Raw genomic sequence first — 19,824 nt, 5'->3', positions numbered from 1 at the left:
GGTTGAATCAAAGTAAGAGCAACAAATATATACTTTGAATTAATTTTGTTACTTTCTTTGTTGGTTCTTCACACAGGTTAACTTTATTCATTCTACTCCAAAGAAAATAATTTTGGCATTTAATATTTGTTTTGGACAAGACACTCAGGGTTTTGTACATAGACAACATCCTCTCATATTTTACTCAGTCAAGAGCCAGTACCATCTTGAGATTTTATTGTAATCCGTATGATCCAGTTTTAAAAAGTACTTCTAGCTTCTATAAATTATGTTTCAGTTTAATTCTTTGTCTTATATGGATTCTCCAATTTTTATTTGTTGTTTTGCTTCCAGCAAATTTTCTTGTCATAGAAAGTGCTGCAGACCTTTGGAGTTCTAGTGATAGTAGAAATAGTTGGGGAGAGGGAAAATGAAGCAAAAGGATAGATATGTCAATTTTCATCTTTCAGAGCAATGATGCCATATATGTTTATCTTTTCAGTATAAGTAATTTTCAATTAGGTAATTTTTTTTGAAATTAGAGAACTTCATGAATCACTGTATGAGATTATTAGCCTATGCAAACTGTACAAGTGCCTATAATAAATAACTATAAACTAAGTGTAATTCCATTTTTCCCAGGAATAAGTATAATTTTTAATGAGTGCCCATGTGGACTTGCTACCTTCCCCCCTTAGAGCTATTTAGATGAGTTCTAAATTGTCAGAAAACTTTCAGTTTGCCTAATATGACTATTGCAAGTACAAAAGAATTATGGACATTTAAGAAGTTTTGAGTTTCAGTTGTTTATTTGAAGCATGGTGCCTTGACACTGTGGAGAGAGGAACGAGAATGGACGGCCATGATACAACATATAAGGACAGAAAACCTCAAAGGGTTATGCAGATCCCAAACCTGGCCAGTTGGAGGACCCAGGAGACTGCCAAGAAATAGTGCTGTTAAGGATCACTTACCAAATTTGCCATTAGAGGAACTTTCCAGAAAGGGGGACAACAGAACAGTGGCGCAAAGGTGGGGATGTGAACCACGTGAATGTGGTTGGTGCACAACCTGCAAGGCCAGGAACAAGGAACAAGATGGGACAGAAGCACAAGCTGCTGCCAGGTTCAGAGTTTCCTAGGACACCCAAGAAACCCCGTCCAGTCTGAAGGTCACGTTAGGCTTTAGCAAGATACTCCGTTGGCTATGGCAGGGAGGACTTCTGGGAGAAGTTATGGTAATTCAGGCGAGAGATTATGAGGGTCTGAATTATAGCAGTACAGAGAGGGGAATATTTATTCAAAAACTGTCTAAAAAGAATCATCATCAGTACATGGGATTGACTAGATGTGGAGTTTAAGAAGCAGCCGTCGGTGAGATCTCTATGATCTTGGCTGGGGCAACCTGAAGGGGTTAGTCTGGAACACCAGTTGAGAGCATTAATGATTAATTCCCTGCTAATGTCATTTCTAAGTATGTTTGTTTTGTACTGAGTTCTCAGCTATTAAATTAAATCTACCCCTAAGCAAATTCACATTTGAAAGTATAATGACTTGACAGTTCCAGCTTTTGAGGACGACCTACCCAGAGTGAGCAAATATGCTCCGAAAAGCCAAGGCAATGTGGCGTGGAGACAAAATTGGACTTGCTCTGTGGATCTGAGGAGATAAGGATGCTGAGTAACTGGCCTTTTTGGGAATATCTTGGTCATCTGCAGCTTCAATACTGGAATCTTTCTTGTGGGAAAAGGAATTGCCAGTCTAGTTACTTTGCTCTGGGGAATCAAGAACTGAGGTTTCTCCTCCCAGGGATCAGCCATCGATCGCACCCTGAGAGAAAAAAAAACTCATTTTCTTGAGGGATTCATGTGTTTGGCTATTTCAACTTTCCATGTCTCCCCAGGTGTGCCTGACACAAAATGTAGAATCAAAAAATCTCCCCTTACCCTGTTTTAGGAAGATCATTAATGTGGAAAATGTAAAATCAGCATCTCTGTAACTAATGACAAGTGGTTTAGAATTGAAAAGAATACTCTAGAATTGACAGCCTGTAAGTTTTTGGTAACTAATATCTCATATCATTTCATTTTTCCATTTCTGTTTTTGGGGGAGGGGTGTACCCGGGATTGAACTAAGGGGCACTCCATCACTAAGCCACATCCCAGCCCTATTCTGTATTTTATTTAGAGACAGAGTTTCACTGAGTTGCTTAGGGCCTCACTTTTGCTGAGGCTAGCTTTGAACTTGTGACCATCCTGTCTCAGCTTCTGGAGTTGCTGGGATTCCAGGCATGGGCCACTGTGCCCAGCTCCATTTCTTTTTCTCTTGAACGAAAACAATACCAAGGAGGCCAGTATCTGATAAAATTAAATGATGTGGAAAATTAAAGAGTATGTTTGATAAAGCCTCATTTGACACCTTTTAAGCATTAAGCCACAAGGAATCTCTGCTGTCATTCCCTGGAGCCCAATGACCACTGCCTTATGGGCTGAGGAAAAACTCTTCTTTGATCATTTGACTTTGTTTACCCAGTTCAGACTTCAGGGTATAATAAACTGTAATCTGTCAGTGGTGTGGTAATGCCAGATATTTTGTCTTTTACCAGAGTAGCTGATTATAAAATACTGCTTAAGATTTGCTTTCTATAAAGGGAATATTTGTACTTTTATGTGTTTGATTCACACAGTGCAGTTTTCTGAAGTCCTGTTATTAAGTGGTTACATCCAGAAAGCAAAAACTATGCTGAGGTAGTATTTTATTGGTGAGCATCTAATATTTTCACTAACTATAATTGTCAGATTGTTCTGACTTCTGAGTTCCCGAACTGTTAAAAATATACAGGAAATCATGGGATTCTAAAGAGACTGACGTGAGGCCTCAGACACACGGGTTACCTTTCCCCCCCCACACACTTTTTCATTCAAATAAAGAATCCAATCCAAACACCCTTTCTCCTTAAATAATCCAAAGTCTATCCTTTAAGAAGCTGGAAAACAACATCATTGTGATGTCACTGGTGCCATCACCGTTTTCTTGATTTAAAAAAAATCAAAATTTCAGAGCTCACAAATCATGTATCACTAGCATTGATTGGGTTCACATTTTTATTTCAAGTGAGAATTATTCAGCCGACAAAATTAACTGTTCAAGAATTTTAATGAGTCATTCTTATCATGAACCTTTTGCTCATCTTTCATGCTTGGTCTTTTGCCATTGATGAGCTGTTATGAATCTCCAGGTTAGTTCTTTTAATACCATTTTGAATTCCTAGGACCCAAGTCATTTTAAACTTTTGTGCTCCTCATTTAGTTACCCTGTTTATCTTTAACTATTTAAGAGCCTCTTCTCTCATTCAGGCTAGTGCCAAAGCCACTCTTTTCCTGCATTAGTCCAATACACCAAGTCCTATATTCATTTAAAAGTCAGACTCACAGAGGTAACCATCAGCCCTGTCATTTCCATTCTACTCTTTGCTCATTTTAACACAAATATAAAATCTTTAGAAGACACTTCAGTATTATCTGTGTTTCGAATATGACCTTCAAACAACAGGCCTTGTCTGTGAATATTTAGGTTAAGTTTTGTGTTCTGGGAAGACAATGGTATAGTCTGGAGGAGGTATGTGGGAACAGGGAGAATGTGAAAGCTCATGGATGGAAGGCAAGGGAGATTGGAGAGGGTGGAACAGGGAGCAGTTTCTCCCAGGCATAAGGATGCATGCGTGCTTATGAGACACTCTTCCTGAACCTCTCGTGGATTCTGTTTTTCATGTGTGTGAAATGGTTTTGTTGCATTTGCCCTAAATGAGCAGTAACCCTGCTTTTTTAATAGCAAGGGTAAAATTGTTATTAGGTTCAGTATGCACCCATGCTCCATGGAAAGAGGACTATTGTCTGTGCCCTCTTGGTGTCTGTTTGATTAAGGTTTGGATACTCATCCCAGCCCTGCTAATTATCAGTTCACCTCGTTACAGCTGAGAAGTAGCTAACTCTCCCCCCTCATTAGTGTTGAAGGATTTTGACCCTCACAATAATCAGGTTAATAACTGCAGCACTTTTTGTTTTTTATCCCAGAGTATACCAAAGTGGTTGGTATAGTTGTTCTCAATTTATTACTGAAGAGGAAATGATATATACCAAAGGCTGTTTCAAGATCCATGCTTCCTCCAACACCCAAGTTCATTTTAACAGATCATTGTGTCACAGTGTTGTTATGCTTTTATCTTTGACCAGAGTGTTTATTTTGAGAAGCAATTATTAAACTGCATTAAAAACATACACAGTCTTGCAGTAGTATCTTGGTTACAGTATTAAAGGAAACACAGACTAAGGCTGGATGAAATTGAACACATATTTCCATGTTAGACTTCCTACCATTTTGCTTGTTTGTATTGATTTCTTTTGACATGGTCTTCTTTTATTGAGCACCACTTTTTTTCCCCTTTATCCTTTCTTTCTCTTTTAAAATCCCCTTCCTATAGTGATATGTGCTAAAAGCAATTGTAAAAGGAAACCAACTTATATTAAACCTGCCTGGAGTCAAAATGTAATCTAACACCTGTAGTCTGCAATTTGTCATCACTTCATGGATACCTCTTTTTTTTCTTTAATAACAGATTTCCTGAGTTTTGACCTTAGGATACTGTACAATCCCAAAAAAGCAACAAGACTAAACCATAGTTTTTAATAAGTCTTATAATGTTAGGATGTGAAATTACAACCATAAAAACCAACTCAAGTAACATCATTTGAAGTTAGAAATAGTGCTGAGTTGTATGCCTGGGAGAATATGTTTTGCCTGTGAAAATGAATGATAAAGTTAAGAGGCAAATCATGCATGTGTAATTTCCCCTATTCCTGTTCTCTAAGGGCTTTCTAGGTAATTTGGTTCAAGGCAGGGTGTTTCTGAATTTTACAGTAAAGTGCCTGGTTATCTTTAGGAGGAGGTAGGGCTATGTGTGATTCACATAGTAATGAGAGTTTTCAACTGTTCTGATCTCAAGACCACTTTGTACTGTTACTATTGACCATCCCAAGACTTTGTTTTATATGTATATATGTATCACTATTACCGTGTTAGAAATTCTTAGAAATTTAAAAACTGTTTACTAATTTAAAAATAATTATAGATAATATGCATACATTGAATGATATATTTTTCTGAAAATATAGCTATAATTCTAAAACAAATGGAAAAGTAACAGTGTTTTATATGTTTTTTGCAAATATTGTACTGTATTTTAATGAGAGGCAACTGAATCTTCATAATTGCTTCTGCATTTAATTTAATATGTGGTTTTGGTTGAAGTCAATGAAGAAAATCAAGCCTCAGACAAACATGTAATTAGAAAAGGAAGAAATATTTTAATAGCCTTTCTAGATAATTACAAAATTCTTCTTTGATAACTATAGAAAAACTTTATAAGTGGCAATTCCTTGAAGGTTAGTTGCAAAGTGGAATTGAATCTGCAACCGTATTGAACACTTCATACTTTCCTAGTCTGTTAGTGTATTCATTGGTCTATCTTGTACTTTGAATGGATCTTTTACTGATTCATGACTTTGCAACATCATGCATTGATCACTTGGAAAATGTTAGTTTGCTCTTTTATGCAGATCTTACAAATTTTGATACATTTCATTGTATAACATCTTTAAAAAGAAAATTAAAAACATTTTGTTAAATCACCAGTATCATTAGAGAAATCTTGATGTATTGGGAAGCTATTAGGCTTATGGTGGCAGTTATAAGTTTTCCAAGTTTCTAATTTTTTCTTGAAAGGTCAAATTTTATCACTGGCAAACAATACTATAAGATTTTTTTTTCTTGAAATGACAGGCTTACTTTGCTTTTAAGAAAAAGTCTGCTAAATACCCAAGTCTGAATACAATTTTTGTTAGTTGTTCTTTTAGATAAAAAAGGTATTCCATGATAAAGGTGACTGCTTCTCCTGCCACTCAAACAACTGCAACCCAAACATTCTTCTTAGAGAATGAGTGCTTTGTCAAGACAATCATATTGCTTGGGTATGGTTCAAAGTGCTTTATGTGAATGTCTCATTTCCTCACACCAAGTATTAAACAGGTATATACTCCAATGTTGAGCTTTAATATACATAATACAATTTTACTGCTGTATTAGGGATATTCTTACATGAAAGTAGCATCATTGTTGCCATGAACTTGCAGGAATGAACACCACAGCTACTGGTACCATTTGATGCCACTGCCTTGATTGCTGCTGGCCAGTTTTCCACCATTATTTTGTACTATGCGTGCAAATTTCAGCACCATCAAAAAGGTGAATAATATGAAAATATGAGGTATAGGGATTCTCCCAGGGGTCTGCAGACCATGTTTTGAGAACTGCTAATAATGAATGTCTTCCCACAGGGATGTCATACTGTATGTATAGAAGGTGTCACCTTGAGTGGGATTATGACCTTGAAGTTCAATTCCATGTGATACATGTTTCAGTGGTAACTTCCATGTGCTAGGTGCCATGTTAAGAACAAAGATATATATAGTATATGAGTGAGAGAAATAAGAGAAATCTAGTCTATGAGTATATGAGTAAGAGAAATAAGAAAAATCATTACTAGACATGCCTATTTGTAGACCTGTAGATCTTTTAGGTTAAATTACAGATTTTTTTAATTTGTTGCTAATTTTTTTTATTATAAGTATATTAATAGAAAAATGCATTAATTTTGTCCCCGAATTACTGCTGGTTCTTAAACCCTCCTCACATTTTTAAAATGACAATTACTACTTATTGAAACTTTACTTATGACAGAAATTCTACTAAGTACTTAGCATATATTATCTCACTGAATCCTCTTAATGCTACAGGGAAGATTTTATAGATGAAGAAACACTGGCTCAGAGTAACTTGCTGAGAGACACAAGTCTACTAAGCAGTTGTGGTTGGGGAATTCAAAACCATAAGTTTGTAACCCTAAAACTTGTGCTTACCACTTCTATATACTGTTATATATGGTTTATGTAATGCCATAACATTTTTATTTTAATATACAAATGAAAAAAAGCATATCCCCACCCTTAATATACACTAGAGTTATCACTATAGCTAGTGATAACTATTTTTACCTATTAGATGTAGTTTTACTAAAAAGGGATAATATCAAACAAAATAATAAATAATTGTGTTGAACAGGCATAGTAGCTGGTCTGAAAGTAAAGGAAAAAAAACGTGGAATGAGTTTAGTGCTGCAGAACAAGACACACAGAGCCCTCACTGAGTACCAGCACATAACTCACAGCCCAATTGGTGAGACACATATATCATCATTACATTAATATTTATATTAGTTATTAATCATTAATATTAGGTTTTCCCTGCTGAAGTCAGGGCCAAAATTAATGGTCTCTAATGCTGATTTTGGAAAAAGTAATATTTAGAAGGTAGAGCTAAACTGTTGAAACTTTAATTATACTTTATATCTAGTAAACTGTTTAAATAACAGCATATACTTATCTATTTAGCAAGTTCTAATTGAGTTATGCACAAGAACTTTCAACCAATTGTTCTCATAACTGTCAAATGTATTTTTTCTTGGAACTTTTAGTAGAAGAATGCTTTTCTTCTTTGAACCCATTATTTTATATTTTGTTGTCATAGATGAGGTGAAATGAAACAAATCAAAGTCATTCTGATATTAATGCAAAATAAATGTAGACAAAAATCATCTTGTCTGTGTTCTCCTCTGCCATTGCTGTGCTTATCCTTCAGGCCCAGACACTGTGGGTGAAATTTTCTCCTATGGGTGAATCTTGTCATGGAGAGGCATGTGTGGTTACCTGGGAAACAGTTTTAACCTGTTCCGGCATTGGATCCACCACCCTATACAGTCACCTCCTTAATAATTTCTCATTTTCTCTATATAAAAAAGACCACAAAGTCTTGGCTTATTATAAGTAATCCTGTTCACCCCATAATGATACAGTGAATTATATACTTTCCTAAACTTAATCATTCAAGATCTTACTTCCTTCCCTGCAGGCAAGAACCATTATATTTTACACATGGCTCCCAGCTGGTTTTCATTGAGGCCTTCAAAATCTATTTGAACGCTGAGAGCTTTAAGAAGAGCTGCTTTATCTTTCTTAGTCAGCTTTTGTCATGGTACCATGAGGTCCTTTTGTTTTCAAAATTTTCAGTTTTGAAGGCAGAGAAACAACATGTGTCTATATTATAATTGTGCTTTGTGACTGGTCAGAGGGAGCTTTCTGGGTTTTATTTTGAAGTTGATGTCCCCTGAATATATTTACAGCTTCTTTTCCTGCATTGCTAATTTCATGTCCATTTATGTACATATGTGTCATATTTCAGCCCAAAGAGATTGCAGTAAATAAATAAAAAGGAACTTACTAGGCTTTAAACTTTCTATTTGTTTGTGTCCCGTAACTTATTTGTCAACCCTTCATTGCTGGGTACATTAATAGGTTCCATTATTGTAGATATTCCATGAAGACTTGATAAGTAGATACATTGCTTTTTTTTACTCTGTTAAGTCTGATTGTTTTCAACGTAACTCGCTTTCAATATGATAAGCAGCACGGATGAAGAAGGCATCCATCAGTTAAATGTAAATTAGCCATTCCTTTGAGAATAGTAGAATCAGTGCACACTTCTGGTTGTGATAATGTTGCTATTTGTGATACATTGGTGAAAATCTGGTAATGTATTACCAGCTGGGTTTTTCTTACTTTGAATGTGGATGTATGAATATTCCCCTTCTCTCTAATAGTAGCAGTTTCCAACTCCCAATCTTTTTGGCTAGGTTACAGTTCGTTATGAGTCTTTGCATCACCCTGATGGTAGCTTGCCAATGCCCCACGTACTACGCCCTGGCTACCTATCAGTTGTCATTTCTCTCTAGCACAGGTTGTCCAACAGTGCTTGTGATAATGGAAATACCCTGTCTCTGTGCCATTCTGCATGGTAGTGCAGAAGTGACACCACAGAACTCTAGAAATGTGGCTGATGTGACTGAGGAGCTGAGGTTTTTCTTTTTTAGCTTTAATTAATTTAAATAAAAATAGTTGTGTGTGGCCAGTGGCCACTGTCTTGGGCAGTACAGATCCTATAAGCTGACTTTTTATTGCTTTTCAAATGTATCACATATATTCTTGTCTCTCAGCCTTTAATCTAGAGCATTCTTCTTGGCTTGTCCCTCACTTCCTCCAGGCCTCTGCTCCAATGCTGCCTCCTTGGGGAGCCTTCTTGGAGTCACCTGATCAAAATACCTTTCCCTCCCCACAGTGGTCCTCTGTGTATTGCTGTATTATTGCTCAGGTAGTATTTATTACTAGAGTATCAGGTAGTAATAAATACTTTGTGGTCTGTCTACTCTGGAGACTTTTTTCAACTTTTCTATTTCTAATCTTGTTCATAGAAGGCAGGAAAACATACTGTTTAAAGCATGGACTTTAAAATCAGCTGCTTTAAAAACTCAATTCTGCTGCTTATAAGCTATGTATCTCAAACAAATTTGGAACTCCAGTTTTCCCATTATAAATTGAGGATAAAAATATCTACCTCCAGGATTACTGTGAAATAGAATAACATAAAATCGAAATAGCAATTTAGGCCAGTGTTAGACTCATAGTAAGATTTCACTACTATTATTTTGTTTTGGAAGCTTCACTGCTGTGAACCCTAATTGTCATATTGAAAATCAAACAGAAGCTATGAAAAGGGAAAAGATTTTTAAATAAAGCTTCCAGGACTCATTTTACAGGCATTATCAGAAATGAGTTTGTGGACTAGATTAATTTGAGTTCAACTATTATAGAGAAAAATTCAAACCAAAATAAACCTGGGATGAATTGATGGTCTTTGATATGTACAAAGATCAAGAGTAAAAAGGAATGGATAGCTATCTTTACAAAATGATACCTTTCATTATTTGGGAAAATCACAGGAGGAGAGGTGTTGTACCTTAGAAATAGGTAAGGGTCAACTACTAGGTCTATTAAGCATTTTTTATTGATATGGTGTAATTTACATACAGGAAAATGCATAGATCTTAAGCTCAATAATCTTTTAGACACATGTACATCCTTTCAGTCAACATCCAAGTCAATATAGAGAATGTTTTCTGCATCCCTGCAGTCTTATCTCCCACCCCTTCACTCAGTAGAATTCATAGGTAAACATTATACTAACATTTGTCATTGTAGGTTTTTCCTATTTTTTTCCTGTCCTTGAGTATTTTCTAGGTTTTTTACTCATTCTTGACTTTCACATAAGTGGAATAATATAGTCTTCCTCCTCTTATCTGACTTCTTTCACTCAACAATAAATCTGTGATAGTTACCCACATTGGTGCATATAGCAGTATGTTTCACACTGCTCTATTTGTGAGTTTGCCACAATTTATCCAATCTATTGGTAGATATTTCTGTTGCTTCCAGTTTGGGGATTTTGTGATTAAAACTGTTATAAACATATTTTTAGGAGGACAAAGCACTCATTTCTGTTTTTACGCAGTGTATGTGCAATTAGCTTTAGTGGGTGCTACCAATAGGCCATTTTCCCCTCTCCACTGGGCCTGTTTTGAAAAAGGGGAACAGGATGAAACTGGAAAGTCTATAGATTTGGACAGTTTTATATAAGGAGTTGGGATGATGTTCAGCTAAATCCCAGAATTACTACAACTTGAGTGTGTGCAGAAATAGTTGTAGAAGAGGATGTCTCTTCTCAAGTCAGCAGGGCATTCTCTATCTTGGTTGAAGTAATTGTGAATTCAGTGACTTAAACAATTAACTCTCCAGAAATATATCTCTGCACTGTCAAATGAGCTTAGGAACAGGACAGTTAATATGTCCATTCACGAGGAATCAGTGACACAACCCTCCAAGCACTTGCTAGGAACACAGACCAGACTTGATTCATTCAAATTAACTAAGTGGGAATTGGGAACATGCTCTGGGAAATTCAGACAGAAAAACATAGGATTCAGTTAAGCAGGAGTTCAGAAACCTGTCTTGTGAAGAAGAGCTAAAAGAATTGATATTATTTAGTCAAAGATGTGTGAAAAAGAAGAAAAGTTGGCTGGATTTTGCCCTTTTCCTGGGAGTTTTAGGAGAGTGGCTGGAGCCATTTCCTCCCCAGGGAAGACGTCTTATAGGCATTAAGCTCGACTCCTGGACTCCATTTTGGCACAAAGTACTTACTCCACTCAAAGAAAGCACTACATGATGTTAAGAAGATTCTTAGCAATTGACTAGAGAGGACATTACACAGTGCTTTTGTTAGGAATTATTGTCTAAAGACAATCATTCTCTGCCTGGAGTAATTAGAACATTTTGGAGGAATGAAGATAGTTGGGACAGATAACTTTGGGAATCATTTCATCTTGGATATTATGTATATTGTGGTTAAAAGGGAGTTATAGCCAAAGAAAAGTGGCAGCATAAGAGAAAAAGCTCCGCTCTGGCTTTTTGGTGACTCACAAGGCAGTTTCACTTCAGAGATGCCCATTTTGTCATTTTATATTTTGACTGCTTTTCCCTTTTCTGTTAGAAGGTGGTAGAATTATCACATAATCACCTTCACGTAGATATTGTCATGTCGCCCAAATCACTATTCTATGCTGCCTGACCAGAAACTACATTTTTACTTCTTAGAGAATCTCTCTTGATGTTATTTCTCTTAAGAAACATCTTCCTAGTCCTCCAGTGTCCCCTGGAAACCCACTTTCTCAGGCTGACATCTCCCTATGCTTATGATTTCCAAATCAGAGGATTCTCTGGAGATGATGTATGTTTCCAGCTAATCCAAATAACACCTTCATGAAGAACTGTAGGATTAAATTCTGATTAATCCATGTAAAGTTTTTAGAATTGCATGGCCCAGAATAGGAATTCAGCAAGTGGTAGCTATTATACTTGTTCTTTCTCTATTTCATATTTCACTTTTTCTGTGCATATGTATTTCTATGCTCAGTTCTAAGAAGTCAGGAGGAGGAGGAGGAGGAGTGCAATGGATTGGGCCTAAGGAGAAGAACAAATGCTATCATTCAGAAAGATTATAGTAACTTCAAAGTATAGTTTTGGAAAATCTCTTTAAATCTAACCAATGCACAACGGAAAACCCCTAAAGAACCAATCTAATTATTCAATTAAATGGAACCGTTATGCTGACTTTTACTACAGAAGGCAAGCATAATTTAGAAAATGGGGCATTTTAATTCTCTTTTGTTTTCCAATTAACGCAATTGCTCTAATAGGGAGTACTCGTGCTAGAATATATGTATTTCGAGCATGTATTCTGTACCTAATGCCAGTTTCTCTTTGTTTCTCACCAAAAATGACAATCCTCACCTGCAGCCACAGAGGTTATTTAGTGCATTGCTCATGTCGCCCACATCACGGCTTCAGAGCAAATACCTTCCTGCTGTCAAAGCCAACATGAGCAGGGCAAGCCCACACGCAGCTCCACTTTCCCTGGCGGGGATAATTAGGATGTTGAAGTAACGGGTCTCACTTTTTTGCTGATGCCAGCTTACCACAACAGACCACATGAGTTTACTCTTAGTTGAAAGTGGTAAAGAAAATGCTAAGAACGCTGATTTTAATTGGTCAACATTATTTGGACGTTAGTGCCACCATTTTACAGCCCTGTGTTTCAGACTTCTTTCTGCCACCAGCCATCAGCTTTCATTAGGACAGATATTCTCATTCTGCTTTTGATTATTATTTGAAGAAGATTATTTGAACCAATTGAAACCTTTTCTCTTGTTACTTTATTTTATCTAATATTTATTAAATCTTCTGTAAAAGGCTAACATTTTCACTTGATGGGGAAGTAATTTTTCATCATAGACCTCTGAGACTGGGATAAATGTCAGAGGTTCCCCCACCCCCCCTCATTGCTTGCTTTGATGTTGGTGCTTCTTAGTAAAAGAAAAAAAAGTTGGGTCACATGAGTAGTGCCTGATGGTGGGTAGGGATGTTGGTGGATGATGCTATAATTGAATTTTTAACTAGACATGTTTTCTTCACTGATTGGACTGATTTGCCCTGAACTCTGGAAAATGTTTAATTGTGGGTGTAGTATGAAAAAAATATTGCATAAAATATGAGAGTCTGGTAAAAGAAGAAATGTGTTTTTCAAAGGTTAGACTCACTATTCTAAAAGGTCTGAGCATAGAGAGTGTGGCAGTTGCCTCTGGAGGTGACCTCACACAGTTTACTAGGTACAGTCATGGTAGCCTTCTACTTGTACGATGTGCTGGAGTTGTTAAGGTGTGTGCAATGCTGAGGTTCCTCACCTGATGTCATGTTCCCTCTCCACGAAGTCCCTGTCACAGACCTGTGGTGAGAGGTCTGATGGTCTCCCCATATCCCTCTCTTTCTTTAGACTGAAGGAGTTAGTAAATTAATATTAGAATGGGAAATTTTTTCACATAGAGAAACCTTTCACATAGAGAAACAGTGGTGAAGCAGTAATGGTGAAGATCAAGAGTAAAATTACCTGGGTAGAATCTTTTTACATGAATGATGAATAGGTAGAAATAAAAGATAAATTATTTAAATTGTGAAAACTAGAAAAGTGATTTTGAAATTGTATGTATATTGTTTAAGGAGCAAAGTCAAGACTAAAAGAAAATAGTTATTCCTGATTGTACAAAGGATTCATTTCTCTAGTTCAAGTCCCAACTATTTCTAACACTTGAAGAATAATTATGAGTCTGTTGGTGCTTGTGATTATGATCTACTGGTAAACTATGATCATAGGCCAAATTCAGCCTTATTGAAACACACCCATGCTTGCTTACTTAGATTGGAAAGAGTTGATGAACTGTGTAAGATATTGTGTAGTCCTGCAAAGTCAACAATATTTACTCTCTGGCCCTTTACTGAAAAAATTTGCCTATCCCTAATTTAAGAACACTGTTGCTTATATCCATTGTGCCCTTCAATACAAAAAATCAATACTTACAACATTCCTGGGAGTCAGTTTCTTATCCTTCCTTTGTAAATGATGGAATTGAAGTCCACAGATGTGACTTACCCAAGGACACCCAGCTAAGTAGAAAAGTCTAGACTTGAGCCTCTGGGATCTTATTGTAGAGCACAGTTTTCCTCCATGTCCAGTCTTTGTCATTAACTTCCAGAGAGGTGGCATCTCTTGGTGTGGTTAAAGGTAGGGAAGACTCTGAAGCCAGGTTGCTTGAATTTAGATGACCTTGGGCAGCAAATGACTTAGCTTCTTTGTGCCTCAGAATTTAAATGCTGGCAGACATGACTAGAGTTGAGCCCTTGTCCTATAGATAAGATCCTGCCCATCTCCAGACGTTGTTTAGGTGTTCCAAAATTTGACTTTACAAATGACTGCAGCCTAAGTAGATTTCTAGATTGCACATTTTTTGCAGTGGGCTGGTGACTTTTGAAAGGTAAAATCATGAGTCAAATGTTCGTTTTTTCCCCCCTTTTATTTATCAGGTCCTTCACAGACAGCAGTCACAGCCAACCAAGGAGAGTTCCCCTCCCCGAGAAGAAGCGCCTCCCCCACCTCCTCCCACCGAAGACAGCTGTGCCAAAAAGCCCAGATCTCGCACAAAGATCTCCTTAGAAGCCCTGGGGATCCTCCAAAGCTTTATTCATGATGTCGGCCTGTACCCTGACCAGGAAGCCATCCACACCCTCTCGGCCCAGCTCGATCTCCCCAAACACACCATCATCAAGTTCTTCCAGAACCAGAGGTACCATGTGAAACACCATGGGAAGCTGAAGGAGCACCTGGGCTCTGCGGTGGACGTGGCCGAGTATAAGGACGAGGAGCTGCTGACCGAGTCGGAGGAGAATGACAGCGAGGAGGGCTCCGAGGAGATGTACAAAGTGGAGGGCGAGGAGGAAGGCGCCGAGAAAAGCAAGGCTGCGCCTGCTGAGATCGACCAGAGATAATGTGAACTCCTACCAGGCAAAGCAATACCCCGGTCCAAGGATTTTCTGTTTTAGTTTCTTTAAAAAAAAAAAAAAAAATTTTTTTGGCTTTATTTTATTTTTGTCTTTTTATGTCTGTTTTATTTTTCTTACTCTTTATGACATTTCTTTGTTGCACAGGATACACCGATAGACTGAATAAGTTCAGTATTTCTGAATCAGACATCGCCTTGGCAAAGACACTAAAGTGTTACACTTTTACAGTTGACTGGACCATAGTAATTGTAATCACAGGAGACTCTGCCTTCGTTATCCTTGCACTTACGGAAGAGACATCAGGCAAGTTCTAGGATGAGAAGACCTACGAAACAAATGAAGGAAGCTACAAGTGTGTGTGTATATGTATATGTATATATCTCTATATTTACATATATATATTGAAATTGCATGGGACAGAGAACTTTACAATCTGAAAGAATAGACTGTGAAATGAGTTCTTAAAGAAAAGACTTGTTTATGTATTAAAAAAACCACTTCACAGTGAGTCGCTTTGGCTTTTTGATAAACTGCGGCCTGCTCTCAGGGTGGGGTGACTATTTTTGAATTCCTATTTATTTTTTTGTGTTTGTCCCTGATTTTTTTTTTTTTATTCTATGGCTTCCTATCTGGCAGCTTAATGGGTAAAATTTTTGAGGTATGTATTTAACAAAATAAATCAACACTGCCAAAAAAGAAAAAAAAAAGAAAAGAAGAAAGTAAAGTGAAAAAAATCAGGGCACATTCAAACAATATAAGTCAAATTACTCAGAAAGACACAATGAACATATACAATAACTCAATAAAATGACTTGCTACGTTCCGTTATTCAGTTTGTCATCACTGTAGTAAACAGATGCATTTCTGAAGAATTCCAGATAAGTAAAGCTGAAATTAAGTGCAGAGGAAACTTGTCCATTTAGTGCAGTCTTGATAGATGACAGTTTTGACATTGGACAGATGGAATTCATTCTATGAGCCACATTTTGTTGTGAAATTTATTTACCTGCTTGTGGCTTCAGATCTTAAAATTATTAAGCCTGCTCATTTAAAAGTTGTTCGTTGTTGCTGTTTTTTTTTTTTTTTTTAATAGAAAAATAGTTCAATGTAATGTTAAGTTAGGAAAGAAATTGCTGCCCGGTTAAAGGGGCTCCCTCTCAAATCGATCTTTGTCCTCCCTTTCCCCAAATCATTTCTTATTTCTATTTCACTTTGAACTTCCTCTTTGTACACATTCCATCCACTTAAGCCAAACATTTTTCAGTCCTTGATCTTCCAAGCCTCTGTCCCTTTCCCTGGTATTGCAGCCCTAACAAGAACCTGTTTTTGAATCATTGTGCAGCTCCAGGCCATAGAGTAAGTGAAGCGATTTCAGTAGAATCACCTACTCATCATGAACGGAAACACTGTCCCAGTTACCCACATAGCAATTACCTGACGTAAAGCAGAACTAATGCCAACTGGATGTTTAGTGGAATGAGCATTAAAGCTGCAATCTGCTATAGTTCTCCAGCTCTCTTTCAGCTTCCATTGGAAGCACCAGTAGCATTACTTCCCACATACAGTAATTGCAAGAGGAGATTTCCCTTCAGGACTGGCCTAGTGAACCTGCTCCGTGCTTTCCAATGGCCACTCAACAGTCCCACATGATTTAATTTTTTTTTTTTTTAGTTGTGCTCTCATGCAACCTTGTCAAAGACCTCATGCAATATCACTTTGAAAGTTATTTTCTGTTTACTACACAAACATTGTAATATAACTGTTAATACTATTTATATATTTGAAAGGTATAAAAGGTAGGAGTTAAAAAAAAAACCTCTATGTGTAGATATTAACTCAGAACTTACAATATACAGGGAGAAGACATGTTGCAATACAAGCTAATTCTAGCTGCTCAGTAACCTCTGGAGTTTTTAAAGGGACATTTTCCTGTACTTTTTCAAATAATGATGTTTAAAAAAATTATCTTGACATGAGTGTCATGTATCTTTGCAAAAGGATGGCTGTTTGCAGTTAAGCCCTGGGCCCATCCTTTCTTTTTCTGTAGTATGCTGCAGCTTTAATCAGAAAGTCCATGGTTGCTGCTTCCTGATCTCCGAGTTACTCTTTCCAAATTGTCTTCTTACACTGTTGCTGAAGGTCACTCTGTACACATCATTGAAACCGATTTTGCCAAGCTCTTACGAGGTGGTTCATCTATTGATGGCATCCGCATTTGGTATCTTTTACACTTCAACCAAAAATTTATTAGGTATTTTTCAATGCTAAGTCTTGCCTTTTATTTTTTAATTTCACTGCCAAGTTTGCAGTGGTTCTAAGTGAATCTGTGGGCATTTTAGCCTGTGGTCTTGCCAGATCTTTGCGAATTACAATGCATATATGTCTATTTATTCAATATCTGTCATATAATATCTATTTGGAAGAAGAAACTTTCTCTTGTAGTGCCTCTTGACAAAGCACAATTTCCCGCCTTTTTTTTTTTTTGTGAAATGAAAAAAAAAAACAAATTGTGTTTTATTGCAGTATCAACAATGTGAATAAGGATTAACATATTGTAAATGTTCTTTTTTCCATGTAAATCAACTATCTTTGTTATCACTAAGTGATAATTAATTTTTAACTTATGTGCATTGTTAGGCTGTTAGAATTTTTTTGGTTGTTAAAATAAAACGCATTCAATAAATCTGACTTTGTTTGTCAAGTATTTTACTGGGCGTTGCCTTCTTTCCCATTTAGTTTTTCATGTAGAGCAAGACCTGGTGAGCCTAAGGAAAATCTGAACCCTTATTTTAGAAATGAGACAGCAGCACCCGCAATTACAGATGTTCAAGTTCTGTGCGATGCATGGATTCAATTGCTCGTGAATGTGTGTGTGTCTCTGTGTGTATATAAACACATACAGGCTCACATCCTGGAGCTGGCAACTGAGAGTCATTTACCCAATCATTTTGTCATATACAAACAAAACTCAAATGTATAAAGATATATTTATGGGCTTGCTTCTTTATTTTTCTAGTGAATATTTTCTGTTTATAATTAAAAAACCACAAATGACTGCGTGTCAGGAAACTTTTGGAGCACATATGTCCATGGTTAATGGACATAATAAAAGTCTTTTATATTTAGAGCTGGGGTACCATAATGTGTGCATAGAAGAATGCCGGAAGGATTGATGTATCTAAGAAATGTGCGAAAATGATTTTTTAGAAAGTGCTTACAATGGAAAAAATTGCTCCAAAGACTAAAGTTAATAAGGAAAGAGCAAGTGCTTAGTTTCAGAACTGGCAGAGAGAAAGTAAATTAAAAAGTGATTTTTGTTTTCTTTTGACATTGTAAATATTTTTCCTTATTTCATTTTTCTGCATTTGGTTGATGTACAAATGTAACTTTCCTTTCTTCCTTAACCTCACTTTCCTTTTTTCCCATAATGGTCAATCACTGACAGTTCATGTAGATCTGGTAAGAATACCTGCAGTTGGTAAACAGAGTGTTCGCAGAGAGGCCATTAGCTGGGGGTCAGAGAAATTAGCTCAGTGGTGATGAGTTTACCCGCCAAGCCCCCGGATGATCCCCAGTGCCACAAAAAATAAACAAAAGAGCAAGCAACCAAGGGCCCAACACAGGCGGTCATTTGTGCGAATGTAAATGAATTCTGCATTTGGAATAGAGAACAGGAAGGAAAGCATTTGGAAGCTAGCTTGACTTTCAATACAACAGTTTCCACCATGAGATGGTGTTTTTAGGGGTCAGACGTCATCAGAGAAAACAGAAAATGAGGGCTTGTCCTTGTGCTGGAGACTTCTGTTTTCAAGAAAGCAGTAGAAGAAATTTCTCATCTATACTGAAAGTCATATTAGTGGCATCTTGGAGTAATCACTTTGTGGGGCAATTTGAATTTTATCTTTTTTTCTCCTCTGAGAGGACAGTTATTTGCTTTTCTGGATAGTTCTAAATAAAGATTAAAAATTCCTACTTTATTTCTAAAGGGCAATCATGCTGTAATCAGGCATTGAACATTTACTAAACATTTATTCTGTGCCAGAAAATTTATTCAGTTGTAGTGACAAAGAAAAATGTATTACTTGGTGTTCTGCCCTCAGGGAGCTTATAACCAGATAAAGCAAATCCAGGAAAAGTGAATGCTCAGACTGATGTTTTCTTTAGACAGAGATTTATTTGTGTAGTAGGGTAGTTCCAATACATGCTATGAATTGTGAGAATAAAATAATTGTGATCTGGAATGCTCTTGAAAGGTAGATCAGTTATTATTAGGTTTAGTTTTATATAATCAAGGGAGAAAGCACAAGGTAATCATGACCCAAACAAAGACTTTATCTGCTTCTTAAAAAAAAAAAAAAAGAGCTGAGACATGCCATCTTCAAGTGTCAGAGATACACTCTCACTCTTTCAGCTCATAGCATTTCTTTCTCCTGTGCTTATTCCTATGTTTCCTATTCATGGGCCAAGATGATTGCTAGAGCTCTTGCCCTCACATCCACATTCCACATGCCAGGATGGAAAAAGAAGTAACCTCTTTTTCTTTTATGGACACTTTAACACAAGCCCAAGGAAAGGGGATTTGGGGAGGCAGCTAACAGCCTGCCACAGAGGGTATGAATAAGGATGTTGAAAGTAAAAGGAAAGTGAAGAGGCACATCGGCCCTTCTGCTCTTCCCTGTCTGGACACTCCTCCTTCCCACCCTGAGTTCATTCCTTGCTAACTTTAGGGATCAGTCTAAACATCACTTCTTCCAGGAAACCTTTCCTGATCTGCTCTGCCAAACCTTCTATGCGCAAATGGCTTCCAGGGTGTTCCACTGCACAAAATGCTACTGCACTTGGTTCCTGTGTTAGGTGTCTCCTCCTCGTGAGCCTTGAGGCCAGCAGCACATCCC

At 37.0% G+C, this 19,824-nt stretch overlaps 1 protein-coding gene across 2 annotated transcripts in view; it reads left to right on the top strand.

Moving 5' to 3' along the window:
• Positions 1-17,452, top strand: part of Satb2 (SATB homeobox 2) — a 176,000-nt gene extending 158,548 nt beyond the window's left edge. For both annotated transcript variants that reach the window (XM_048808248.1, XM_015481199.2), the window contains exon 11: positions 14,453-17,452. In XM_048808248.1, the coding sequence (XP_048664205.1) occupies positions 14,453-14,914 (462 nt within the window). In that variant the 3' untranslated portion in view covers positions 14,915-17,452. The remainder of the gene's footprint in view (positions 1-14,452) is intronic.
• The last annotated feature ends 2,372 nt before the right edge of the window (positions 17,453-19,824 follow it).

Source organism: Marmota marmota, unplaced genomic scaffold (genome assembly GCF_001458135.2).
Source record: "Marmota marmota marmota unplaced genomic scaffold, marMar, whole genome shotgun sequence".
Taxonomy (NCBI): Eukaryota; Metazoa; Chordata; class Mammalia; order Rodentia; family Sciuridae; genus Marmota; species Marmota marmota.
Note: the sequence above shows the minus strand (reverse complement) of the source record. Positions and strands in the feature narration are given on the sequence as shown.